Here is a 13973-nt window from a genome sequence, read left to right as displayed (position 1 = left end):
ACTCACAAAGCTTGACAAGTGCCAGAGAAGTGCGTGTTCTTGAGCAGATATGCGCTAAAGTTTGCTGCAAGGTGGAGGAAGAAATGGACACACAGGTAAAGATGACAGTCAGAAGCGCCCTGGATGAAACTTAGAGTGCGTGAGACAGCAGCAATCTTTTTCCGCTAAACGTGAAAAGGGACGTGAATGAACAGCACATGAGCAGTTGGACAAGAACACTGGACATAGTAGGGGCAGGAGGTAGCAACGACAAATGAGGCAACAAATAGACATCAGTCGGAGACACAGAACTCGCTCATCGGCGTCGTCGCAGGTAAGTCGCCCCGAGCTTGTTGGCCAGATGGTCGTAGTAGTCCAAAGGCTTGCCCGCGAAGTTCGTTACTACGCCTTGTCCGCCGTAGGTGTACGCAGGCGCACCTACTGTCAGCTTGGCCCCGAAGACAGCCGGAGCCGGCACCACGGCCGGTGCACCGTACGACGTAGCCGCGCCTCGGAGCAATCCGTATCCGGCACCGTAGCCAGCGGGAACGACCTTGCGGACGATCACTTTCCGTACAGGTGGTGGTGGTATAGAGCCGGCGTACGGCAGCGACGGTACGAATCCGCTCGAGTACGACACTCCCGGTGCCGTAGTGGCCAGAACCGGAGCTGTGGATACGGCACGGCGGTATCCGAACACGGGGACAGGATGCACAGCGGGGCCGGCTTGCAACACCGGGGCAGCGACTGCGGGTCCGGTAAAGATCGAAGCCGGCACAAACCTCCTGATTGTTGTTACGGTCGCTGGAGCCGTTACTACGGCAGCGGGAGCGGGGGGTGCGACAATGGCAGGACCAGGAGCAGCGATCACTGCTGGAGGGGGCGCCGCGACCACGGCTGGTGCTGCCGCAGCAGTCACCACAGGAGCGGCGGGCACGATGGTCTTGACAACTGGAGCCGGTGCCGCGACCACGGTTGCTACGGGAGCTGCTGCAACGGTAGCGACGGGCGCGGGGACGACGGGCTCCTGCGGGACGTTGATGGAGGCGGCGGCGGGAGTCGAGGGTGCGGTTCCCGGTTCGTTCGTGTTGACTATGACGCGGAAACCGTTGGCGTCTGCCACGTACTTGACGATCCGCACGCGACCGTCGGCGTCAGTGAGGCCATACGAGCCGTACTTGTTACCGTACGCATCTCCGGTTTCCTGGCGGAAGGAGCCGCCCGACGTGTGCTTCTCTTCGTAGCCGAATTGGTAGTTTCCATGAACCTGCGTCACAAGCAGTGCAATGAAGTTTATGAAATCCTGTAAGCAAGCGGAGAATTAAGTGTGCTTAATATAACCGGGGTTTATCCCAGAAAGTTCAGGATCGACGAAAATTAACGTACTAGCCATCCGAAGTAAGTAGTCATGTGAAACCTTATTAGATTTACGGGTGTACCTACGGTACGAGCAGCAAATTGCACTGTAGATTACAATACTTATGAATGCTCTATAGTAACCCAACATGTTGATCTGCCAGGCATTCTATAATTCTCAAAGAAACGAAACGTGAAACTTCATGTTAGAGAATGTGCATCTTGGATGCTGACAGGATGTACTTCTAAGTACGTTTGTAATGTTTTTTAAAATGTATAGCGATGCCCTCCTTTTCGAATTCTTAAGGAAGTGACAGGATGGTGCCCCGTAAGTTTACCACTTGAACACTGAGCATGTAAGACTTAACTGCGCACCGTTAACCTTAATATAACTGTTTGTTTGGATTATTATTGAGGTTTGACTGCGGTTCCTCACTTGATATTAAGCTGCAATAAACGCCCTGAAACAGAGGAATACGGACCGTAAACTGTAATTTGGGGCTTCTCTCCTAAAAAGAGAGGACGTGCATATCAGACACGCCCTATGCCTTACAAATGCTCATTCATTACAAATGCATATCTCCTTAATGTTTCTCACAATCATCAAAAGACATTCCACTTATAAAAGCGGCGTTCCCTCCTCCCCCCAGTTTGGCCACCGAACGTAAACAGCTCTATCTGTGACGGCTCACTCGCACCAGTCTACACGAAATGAATTCAGAACGTTTGTTTTCGAGAAAACCGTTATCTCATAAACTTTATAATGCGAAAGCCGGCCATAAAGGGGCATGACCAGAATCCGAAAGTACGCATACCTGCGTCTTCCTATTCTTGGCCCGCTTCATCTCGGAGCTGCAGTATATGGCGAATGGCGCTCGCCGCAATTACAGGGCGCTAAGTGCCCACCTCATTGTTCTAGTGCGAACTGCTATACAGCCATGCATGGGAACTCGCAGCTCACATCCGGATTTAGGAGCTCTTGCACTGCTGCTTCGTTCGATTCAAGGGCACTTGCGAGCAAGCGACCATGTTTTCCATAACGATTCATGCTCCATGCAGTGCGGACAATGAGGACCGTTGTTCTCGTGAACCGTTAGGAAGCAATTTAGACTTTGAGGTGCTTCATTGTTCGGCCTCGCGTGCTGTACCGGATCTTCATGTAGAGGCATGCACGCTTGGTTTCGTTGCAAGCTCCACGCCCATAGTGTGAGAACTTTTCCTTTCGTTTTTATTGCATCAGTGCGAGCCGAAGCGGATCGAATGAACCGAGGAACGCAAACATAACGTTTTGGGCGCATTTCGATGGAGGCGAAATGCTAGAAGCTCGTGTACTTAGATGTCGGTGCACGTTAAAGAGCACTAGACGATTAAAATTTCCGGAGCCCTCAGCTACGGCGTCCCTCATTATCATATGGTGGTTTTCGGACTTAAACCTCAACAATTATTATATTATGACATTTAGGGTTATCGTCATTGTGTTACCACACTGCCGGCTTCTTAACACTGCCTTGTAAAATTTGTGCGGTTTCGTAAGTGTTCCTTATCTGAGAAATACGCAGCGTTATTTGGAGTGTCAAGACCCTCTTAGGCGAAAGCCTCATATATGTCTTTTGAGTTTAAAAATCTGGCTTAGTTGGTGTACGCCCGAATGATCCAAAAAGAAACATATAAAAGTGTGGCTCGGGGCGCACGAGCTGCCCGCTCAGTTTCCCTTTGCGAAAGCGTGAAGCCGATGCGATCAATAAGAAGCGTCAATAGATCTTCAAGATGAACAGTTGAAGTTAAAAACCGATTCATCTGTGAATGTCGATTCACTAGCTCGTAAGTTTTTTTTACAGCGAAAGCTGTTATGAGATCATTTAAGCGGCCGTTTTTGGCGCCGTAGTTGTGCGCCGCCGCCGCCGCCGCCGCCGCCGCCGCCGGTGTCCGTAACCACTATCGCTCGAAATAAGAAAAAAAAAGAAATAAAAAAAAATTCCATGACGGAACGAGGTTCGAACCTGGGCCCTCTGTGTGGGAGCCCAGTATTCAACCTCTGAGCCATGCCGGTGCTTGAAACTGCTTTGCAAAAAGACCCTATACAGGCATGTCGGGAAGGAACCACATTAACATATGCAATATAGCGTGGTAGAAGAGGAAAATAAGCACCAAGCGTCGCACAACGCGAATTATGTAACCAGGCGCCACACAATGCGAATTGCGCAACGAGTAGGTTGTTGAATGCTTCCAACCCATTACAAAGGGCTCCGCCATAATTCTTCATGGTCATCAGGCACAGCATCAACAAAGTGCACATAATGCCTTAAATTCGTTTAGCAGGTACCACGGCTCTCCGTAGAATGACGAAAAATGGCATAGTGCCTGCTTTCCTACTTCTCAAAAATTACAATGGTTTATAGCGTAGCGGGTCCCTCGCAAGTGCACTTGTATTGGTTGCCAAGGAAGCCCATAAGCACATGATTCATTTCCTCGGGGTCTCAGAAAGTTCTTCGCCCCCCCCCCCTCTCTCCCACGTCAACGTATGTTATACAGCGTGGCGGGAGAGGGAAATAGCGATCGGGCGTCACCCAATGCAAGTTGCATAACTGGTGGGTCGTTTAAAGCTTCCAACCCATTACAAAGGGCTGAGCCATAATTCTTCATCGTCATCAGTCGTCGCGTCAACAAAGTGCACATAATGCCTTACAGACATGTAGCTGGTGCCTCGCTTCTCCGCAGAATGACGGATAATGGCTTAGTAGGTGCTTCCCAACTTCACAAAAATTGTGATTTATGGCGCAGTGGGTACCTTGCTAGTGTAGTTGTATTAGTATCCCCAAGACAGCTTACAACGGGATCTAGAAACGCCGCTCTTCCAGCTTTCGCTGTGACTGGGCTGCGGTTTCAGCGCAGGCGTGAAAATGTTACACCACACACGACAGTTTTATAAATGTCCTACCCACGAACTAGTGGCTCATTCGAGAGATATATTTAGAACACCAACATTGTCCAGTTTAGATGTTTTAATTGATGAAATTTTAGAAACTTGTAAGATCGTAATTTGATACTATATGGCAAAGTTAAAAACTAGGTCGCTGAGTTTGTTAGTTTTTTTGTAATATTTGTTTCTTGAACGCATTTATTTTAAACAGCGGACGACCTCAATAAAAATACTATTTCTTGTTTCCAGCATTCACTAGATCTTTTCTCGTTACACTGCACAATTTGGCTAATCCAGGTGTCAGCAAAATCATTTCTCCGTTCTCATGTGTTTAGACAGGAGCTCACGGTGGTAAGCTTCTCTCCGTACGCAGCTCTACTGGTTGTCGGCCTCAGTGCAACACTTGCCTCCATGTCAGTGGTGGACTGTCATTGGAGTGCTTTACTTATTACGGAACACCGTAACCGAATATGTTAACATGCGGTAACATACCGCATACTTCATTAGGGTGGCTTGTTGGGCAAGTTGGTACATAGTTCTTCGTAAGGAAATGCCAGCAGCACTAAAGAAAAGAGAAGAAACTGAGCCAGGAAAAAGAGACAGGAACAGGTAGGATGCTGGACTAACAACTGACTTTATTTCGATGAAGACGCGAACAACAAACCGAGATGAGCATGCGCAGCAACAACCGTGAATCAAAAACAGGCAACCTATCACCTATCACTGTCGAGAAATCCCTGTTCCTGTCTCTTTTTCCTGGCTCAGTTTCTTCTCTTTTCTTTAGTGCTGCTGGCCTTTCCTTGCGAAGATACCGCATACTGTACCAAGGTCATTGACACCAATAGCGACCCTAGAAACAGCTCAGGCCTTGTTAAACTACACGCTTACTGTCAAGTTAGTTTTAGGTAAGTGACTTCATTAAAAGAAAATTATTAAACGAGTGCGTGTTAAAACTTATGTTATCGCTGTTTATGCAATAATTCTTTTATTTTATGCCTCTAGTAATTATTTGTTTTGCCTTATCTGTAGTAATACTCTGCGTCACAAGATGGCGCTGTTATCTTTGTTGGCCGAGAATTACTTTTAAATGGTTGGATGCTTTAACTGCTTATTGGTGTGAATAAACGAAAGACTTTTGAAGTGTTGGAGGGAAAAAAAGTACGGAAGAGAAAGATAGAGCCGGAGTTCTCACATGCGCAACTAACAGTACGTTATAGATATGAAAGCTATGATCAAGAAAGTAAAAACGACCCGAAAAAGAATGATAGGCTGAAATGTATAAAATTACCGCTGATTATAATAAAGGGTAGGTTGTTACTTGTCGCAGCTCAGTTTCTAAGGGGATGCCAACAGACAGAATCCCATCATAATTCCGTTATCACATCATATCATAACAACCGTTACATCACATCATAACAACCGTTAGCTACGATGCATTCCGTTGCTGTAAAGACCCGAATCACGAATCCGTTTGCCTTCCCGTCAGCGACTTGGCGCACTGCACAAACGACTTACATCTTGAGAGCGGTACTGTGAAGACGTTCCAGTCTCTGGGACCAGGGCCGTGCCATAGGCGGGTGCCTCGATCACTCCGCAGCTGGCTTCCCTTAGGAACAGGAAGAGGCAGAGCAGCAGCACCTGCGCAAATTACAGTCCCCTGAAGATATCTTCCAGCTGTCAGAGCCTAATGCTTAAGGGTTAAGTAGAATATCTTCAGGGGCTAGTTCGCGTTTTCTTGAAAATGATTGTTAACTACTCAAGATTGCGACAAAGGACACCACGAAAGAAGGCACACAAAACACGTTAATGGACTCGAGGCATACCCCAGTGCTTCAGGACATTAGGGCAGTGCTTCCAAAGCATTGCAACGCCACAACTTGTCATTGGAGCACTGCATATAGCCGCCAGCGCATAATGTAAGCAATGTAATCTTTTGTAAAACTGGTGGTGCCGACTTGCACCCGGTATGTATGTTGTTTTCCTGGACGACGTGCCGCGACCCATTCTGTCTACATTTTTAAACATTTGCCTATAGTGGCTCTCTCCAGCAAAAAAATTAATAAACAACAATGAAATTTGAGTCAGACAAAAGGAGAATAAACAACTTCCCATCCTAAATGTTAATTGTGTGGAACATGGAATACAAGATACGATGTAAATAAAAAGAAGTAAATTATGTTTCTTGTAGTCCTAATATTCGACCGTCTGAAGTAATAAATGGAGCGTGCATATACAGCAATTCCACAAAAGCTAACGTATGATTAGCATTTGATGACGTTAAGACTGGCCTTGCCCTTCTTAGTAGAACAGAACAATACACCACACGATCTTTCATGGAGCAACAGATTTGTTAAGCACGCATCAATCAGAAAATGTGTCCTTGGGATCCGACTCCTGCGCATGTAGTAATCGTTGCGTCAATATACGAAAAAAATCTCACTTTTGTATTATAGCTGCTTTTGTGCGACACCGGCTTACGCTTTAACGAAAGAACATAGAATTAAAATGTCTGAAGGAAGGACCAGCCACAAAAGCAAAAGAAGTAAAACAAATAGGACTATCGCTACACAGAATATGCAGCGCTGAACAAATACATGCTGAGTATGTCTTTAGGGTGCAATACATGAAATATACTAGTTACACAGTATGCAGCTTGACTGTAGCCACTTTTGCATATATATAAAGAGTCCCAAATTCCAAAGAATTATAGTTTTAAAATATGAATATTACTATTTAGTATTCAGGAAAAAAACGTAATTGGAAAAAGAAAAGCAAATCATTTTGCTTATTTGGCAGTTGCCCTGATGTGTCCTAAATGGACGTTTTCCTATATTGTCACTGAAACGATTTCAAGCAAATTAAGCAAAACTGAAATGAAAAAAACAATTACCTCTGTTTAATTAGCCGGTCCCTTTGGGGAAATAAAAAGAACAAAGCTTTAGCTAATTTGTTAGGCCGACTAAAAACAAGGGACGTGAATGAATTGAATAGTGAGGACGCCGTTGTTATGCGTACTACCCAAACAAGCGGTTGCTCAGGAGCATTGTACTTAAACGTCCATATTGCCCCGTCGTCCCCTGTCGGAATGAAATAAAATGTTAATATGGAGTCTCGTTTCGCCCTTAGTACAAGATTCACATGTGAAATATGTTGCCCATGATCCATCGCAAATAGTCGTCACGTTTCTCAATTTTCAACTTCCCAAACCTAAGTGCACTTTCGCAGACTGTTCTTTCAGATAATGTCTAAAATAGATGAAGAGAACTCGCTGCAGATGCAGAAGTGGAGCACGCGAGATAATCAACATTTTCACCGTTTTTTATATATTCATATACTCCAGTTTTTTCCATGTTTCACGACGCAGTCAATAAACCGCGTTGCTTGTTTCTCGTGAATGTACATTAGGCTGCGAACTACCACGAAAAGCAGCTTTCAGTACCTGTACTTATAAAGGAAACAAATTATTTTGAATGTTCATAGTTTCTGTGGGATACAACTTAGTTTACTTCAAGGTTTGCTGTTACAGCTTTCAGCACATCCCTGAATAAATTTGTTTACATCTTTATCACTTCAAAGCTTTGTCAAACCCAGTCAGTAGACGCAAGGAATATGATTATGCGTTGTCTTATCTCGGCGTCCCCCGCTAACTCTAAGTTTAACCAACATATGTTTACTAAGTAAGCTCAACAAACCTTGGCGAGCATCCAAGGGCTCACACAACCTGGCGTTCTTTCCTCTTTCGTAACTCGAGCACAATGTAACCAGCTGCCCTGCATTTTAACAGTTTACACGCCAGGCTAGTCACGCACTCGTGAGGTAGATGTTTAAGCGACGTCGCTAATTGAAACTGATTTTCCCGGCACCACTACAGCTCCTAAAATAAGCATAGTGTACCACTTGCAACACTTGCAATCGTTGTGCTTACGTTACTTTCGGTACATTACAGGATATGTGCCCGAATCTCTGTGCCCGGAGGAGTTGAACTTCTCCGCATAGTTCAACTTCTCTTAATGATCTGGGAATGCAGGGTACTTTTAGAATGGGGCACAGCGTTTCCCATACCTTCGTTTTGTTGTCTGCGGTGCTGTTTTTCGTGGTAGAATGCCCGCCTGTCTAGATTTAACTGCACTTCTACCACGCTCTCAATGTTGCAGAGTTCTACAAGATAGGCAGATGTGTCCGTTTGTGTGCTTGAGTTTGTGGAGGGGGAGGGGGAGAGAGAGTAGTTGCATGTTGTCAGCATTCGATGGCATTAATAAACAGGTGTGTGCGTGCGTAATACCTTGTGTAGTCAAGACAAAATTATGATTCCGTTATTATAATCGTACCCGTTGTATCTATCTCTGTCTATAAGTCAATAAATACTATCGACCAGTGTATCAATGTATTACGATTCCTTACAAATTATTGCAAAGTGAAGATTATTCCAGGTTATATAAAAATTTCGCAATGATTGCAAAGGTCTACCTAATTCTCTGGCGCCTCCACGAATAATAAACTTTACGTATTATAAGGCCAGTCCCATTTAATTTCTTCCTTTCAATTTCAGCGAGAAAACTGACCACACCCGTTCGCTCATCGATTCACACTGCTGCCGTACTGTCCCTTAAGGTAAACCCGTTATACTTGTGGTACGGGTCGGGGTATGTTCATTTATGTTTTTCTTCTATTTACCCCACAATAACTATTGTCCCTTAAGGTAGCGCCTATTATTTCTTGTTGCATCTATTTTTATTCTAGAAGAACTTAGCTTTTTTTTTTTTTTGAAGATTATCTGTCCACCTTGAAGTATTAGCGAGATGTGTTTGTACCAGTAGAAATAAACGACTGCGCCCTTTTCTTTGAAAGCTACCGGATATAATTGGCAGTATTTGTCACAATCGGGGCTGCCATTTTTTTTTCTGTATGTTTGCATTTCATGAACTATTGCTCTGAGACATATTTGTAGAAACAGTTCGCTTTTGCACAACTTCTAGAGGCTTCCTACGAATCACAAATGGTTGTTTCGTTGCCGATTAAGGTATCTGGCGTCACCGTTTTTTTACGCAATAATACTTAAACATGCCCTTAGACGTTGCCCTTAACTATTTGTTCCGAGTCATCTCTAAAGTTGATGAGCAGGGCAATATCATCTGCGAATTGCAGGTAACCAGCGAATTCCCACATTACTTCCATGCGTCAAGGTTCCTGCACAAACAGCTTCCGCACAAGAGCATAGGCGAGATTGCGTCCCGTCACCTGACGTTACCCTTATCGTGAATGGTATCTAGGCGTATTTCTTGTGGACAATTAACACGTGGATGCTATATTTTTACATTTCTTAGGATATTCACGCAGGCTTCCTTTTCTTTCAACAACACACTATTAGCTACCTGCTAGTATCTCTAGTTAATCTGCGTCATTTTACCTATCTGTGAAACACATATATATTCCCGAGGCATCTTGAATTACTGAAACGACGACAAACGAAGGCAATTTTACGGGCTCGTTTTTCTTTGCAAGGCAAGATTATTGAAAACTTACAGACATGTTAGTTCCCAGGTTTAAATGCGCACTCTCAGATTTAAGTGCTCAGATATACCCGATTGAGGGGGTGTTAGGATGACCTCTGCCATAGCTCAATTGGGAGAGCATCGGACGCGTTATTCGAAGGTTGCAGGTTTGGTCCCTGCCTGCGGCAAGTTATCTTTTCGTCCACTGTATTTTCTTCACATTTATATCACAATTACTGCAAGTAACATCCCCTGTACTTTCCTTGGCTTCATTGTTTGTCAGTTATAGTTAATGAAATAATGAAAATAATACAATTCAGTTTGAATTTTTCCTTCCTAGTGCTAGCCTCATTGATTGATTAATATGATGTGTTGCACCAATTCCTGAATGTCTTTGTCAAACGATACATGTTTCTAAAGTCAAATGTCATACTTTAGGCTACTGTCCGCCTTGATATTCACAGTAACGCCCATTTATATTCTTGTACCAGAAAACTCTGGAGTCAACGGTACTTGTAAATAAACTTGACCAATACATTGATTTGGACGAATTGGTTCATCTTTAGCGGGTACGTGAAAATCGCAAAAAACGAAGACGAAAGGAACACATCCGACAGCGTTTCAGCGCAAGTCCTGTCGTATATGTTTCTTTTGTCTTCGTCGTATGCGCTTTTCATGTACCCTCCCACGTAGTCTATAATAGTCCTGTTTAAACAGGCGAAAGCGCTATAAGTTATAATTTGCTGCATTCTTATATCGCAAGAGCAGCCGATAGCAACAATAGCTTAGTATTGCCAAAGCCAAGCTAATTTAACTTTTAAGCTGCGAAATGTCACTCTTATATCTCCTGATGCCTTCTGATGATGAGATCCACGGATGTAGCTTACATTTTCAATTCACCGTAACCCACATTAACTGTCACATTCATCGGCGGCCAGTGCGGAAGATTAGTTTATTAAAGCAAGCCCGACAACCACAACCGTTACCAGTTAGACGTAACATTTCAATTAGAGAGGCAACGCCCACGGAAGCGTGTGCCTAACCGCGCACAGCAGGAAATTGGAACGCGCACACCGTGATCACGTCGTCGTCACGATTTTCTTTTCCTGGTTCTTCGACGCATCGATGCATCACGCCCTGTCCGGTACGACACTTGATACTGCACTGCACTCACCTTCATTTTTTTTTACTGCGAGCTGGTCGACGTTACCGACGGTATATCCTGATGGTGGCGCTATACTCCGAGTGGTTTGTCGTCGTGTCGCTAAGATTTTAAAACCTTTTTTTCGTTCCGCCACTGCTGGCGACCGCCTGTCCCCCTTTTATATATATACGGGTGGCACCCTCGGCATGGCCCCTCCCGATCTCTTTAAAATTCCGCGCAGGAACCGTCGGCCACAATGAGCGGCGTCATTCTTCTGTCCTCGACGGGGTCTTAGGCTCCGTCGCTCTTTTATTTTTTATTTTTTTTGTTGAGTCCCATTGCTTCTTAAGTGTCTCAGGCTCGCGTGTATGTGTATGCGTAAGTCCCGTGGTGTGCATGCGCGCGTGCGTGCGTTTGTTTTGCGTGAAAGTACAGAACGGACGTGCCTGGTGTGCACCCCTTCACACTCTCCCTCTTCCATACCCTCCCGTGAGATCTTGGACACCTACCCTCCGCAAGCAGTGCTTATACTCACGATTTCTCGCGAGAATATATGCGTAAACGTGGCTGCCCCATCTCTCACCCACCTGTTATCGCTTATTAAAAGTCAGGCGCCTTCAAACCACTCTTCACATAGTGTTGTCTGTTTGTGGAAACGGTGGAAGGTGAGACCATGCTTCACTGTTTCGTCCGGACACACACACTCACACACCGCTCTCGCCTATTACGCTCGCCTCATTTGCTGTACCCTCCACACCGGAGACCCGTACATCATGAGCGTTCCTGAACGTTGGCCCACTAATATGCGCACCCTCTTTCCCGCAACGCCCCTCGCTTCGCTGCTTTGAATGGCGCCAGTTGCCAATCGTCTTCGCATTATACAGAGCAGAATGGATTTGCGTTCGACCCTCTCTAAACACTCTTCACTCTATGCGTATTGACTTTTTAGGACCGGACGCTTACTTCGAAGCGCGTAATGCCTCGTCCGGTGAGGTAGTCGCATCCTCCTCGCCCCCGATGACCAGAGCGTTGAAAACCGTGGTCGCTCGTTGCGAAACGCCTACGCCTCTTTTTTTGCTTAACTAGAGGCGCACACCATTTATTTTGCGAGGCGGGCGAGGATGCACAGTGGGCGTTAATGTGTCGTAGACGGTGGTCACCTTGTACTGAGAACACATTGCACAAAGAGAGGTGGCCAGATTGCATGCGGACGACCGGGCTCCCTCGAGTGTATTCAGCTATGGTGTTTGCGTTAAGTAGACTACAAGGTTACAAAAACAGCCCACCCGTTCGTCCGTTGCCGTGGAAGAGTCCCAGCCGGGGGAAACCTAAAAGACTTATTATAGGACGCCCAAGCCGAGAAGTAACCATTGTCCTCACCAGCGGCAGCTAACGCGGCGCGGGCTTTTCCTATCTCGGGTTCGTCTATTTGCATTTGTTGTCGCCCGTCCGGGACCACTGTATAAAAACACTGATTCCATTACGCGTTTTATCTGGGCGTCATCGATTCATTTCCCTCTCGCTTACCCCGCCGCACCCGAAATCAGGCGCTATCGGCGGCGATCTCAACGGCCAGAATCGATGAGAGCTCGCGCGATTAGGACCGTTGCGGGAGGCTCGGTGACCGCAGTAAACGTTCGCGGCGAGTGGGACAATAAGCTCTGGGAAGGCGAGAAACCTTGTAAACTCGGGACGCTTTGGTTGAGCCGCCGCCGTTTCGGTCGGCTTTACGGCATACGGATGCATATATAAATGTAGCAACCGGGAACTGTCCCCCCCTCCCCCATTTAAAAACCGTGGGAAAAGGAACGCTATGGGCGTGGTTCTTAGCAAAGTATTCTTGAAACGTGGGCGGCGATATAATTTACGAGCACGCTACGGTAAAGTCGTAATGGCATCCTAGGTTACGGCGATATGGTGGCCACGCCAATGTGACGAAGATACGATAGTCACTGGAGGCTGCATGTTTATCATGTTGGTTTTCGCGTGCTTAATGAAGTAAAAGAAATGGGGTTAAAATATCCACGCATCGATCACGATTTCAGTTCTTCCACTCGAATTTGTGGTGACTGTCATAAGTGCTACTATTTCTTTTGTTACATGAAGCGTGCGTGTGTACACGCGTATTATCGATATTTCTTTGTTATTTCGACAGTTTTTAACTTTCATTCTTTACTTCTCTGCGCTGCAATTGCAGGATGTGTGATTGACTATGGTTCGAAATTATGTGTCCCCTCAGTGTTGTCTCTGTGTCGTATGCTAAACAGCTTCATTGGTCATCCACCTCCAGAGAGTGGAATGACTCTTCAAATTTTGTTGGCGCAGGCCAGCGAACTGCAAACGCCTAGCAAATGCACAAACCGCTGTTATGTAAGTGGTGGCGTGTGTGACACGTCAGGGTAGAATTGTTCGTGTATCTTAGTATCTTTAACCTTTTTTTTAACCTTTAACTACCATGCCCAGCGCTATTCGTCCCCCCTCTCCCACACTCTCGCCATCTGAACCACCGCATACAGGCACCTATTCTCACCACAGCGCACATAAATTAGTGTGCTATATTAACTTTGGCCAAGACATACACGATACACTTTAGATTTTGCTATGCTCATGCAGGGGCTTGTGCGAATAGGAACCTTGCAAAAGAACAGGACCCGTATTACACAAAAACATCTTACGCTATAAATTTTCGTAAGAGAATGTTTCAGCCAATCACGATGCGGGACATATCATTAGCGAAGCCGGCTGACCAATGGGAAAGCTCACTTACGAAAGGGAAGTTTTGTGAATTCGGCCCCTGGAGAACTACTACATTCTTGTAACGCGCTGCCAGGAATTGACACAGACCAAGCAAACGAAAGACACAGACAGGTTAATGTCTTTCGTTTCCTCGGTCTTTGTCAATTCCTGGCAGCGCGTTACAACGTCAGGTCTTACTAACTAGCCCCCATTGCCGCCTTAATAGGAGAATTACGTAGTTTCTCTAATAGACCATTGCCACGTAAAGAATCAAGACGTTGATCAACTTCCGGCGCACGCCTTCGTTTTGCCTCTGCTATTGTTTCCCCATTTCCCTTCTCCTTAG

At 45.7% G+C, this 13973-nt stretch overlaps 1 protein-coding gene across 1 annotated transcript in view; it reads right to left on the bottom strand.

Annotated features, from left to right (window-relative positions):
• The window catches only part of LOC119397498 (uncharacterized), a 41098-nt gene that overhangs the window by 6094 nt on the left and 21031 nt on the right, over positions 1 to 13973 (bottom strand). The window contains exons 10-11 of the mRNA XM_049416585.1: positions 5771 to 5902; positions 304 to 1246 (exon numbers count right to left, since the gene is read on the bottom strand). Of these exons, the coding sequence (XP_049272542.1) occupies positions 304 to 1246; positions 5771 to 5902 (1075 nt within the window). The remainder of the gene's footprint in view (positions 1 to 303; positions 1247 to 5770; positions 5903 to 13973) is intronic.

This window comes from Rhipicephalus sanguineus, chromosome 6, assembly GCF_013339695.2.
Source record: "Rhipicephalus sanguineus isolate Rsan-2018 chromosome 6, BIME_Rsan_1.4, whole genome shotgun sequence".
Classification (NCBI taxonomy): domain Eukaryota; kingdom Metazoa; phylum Arthropoda; class Arachnida; order Ixodida; family Ixodidae; genus Rhipicephalus; species Rhipicephalus sanguineus.
The sequence above is the reverse complement of the archived record's forward strand: the minus strand, read 5'-3'. Positions and strand labels throughout refer to the sequence as shown.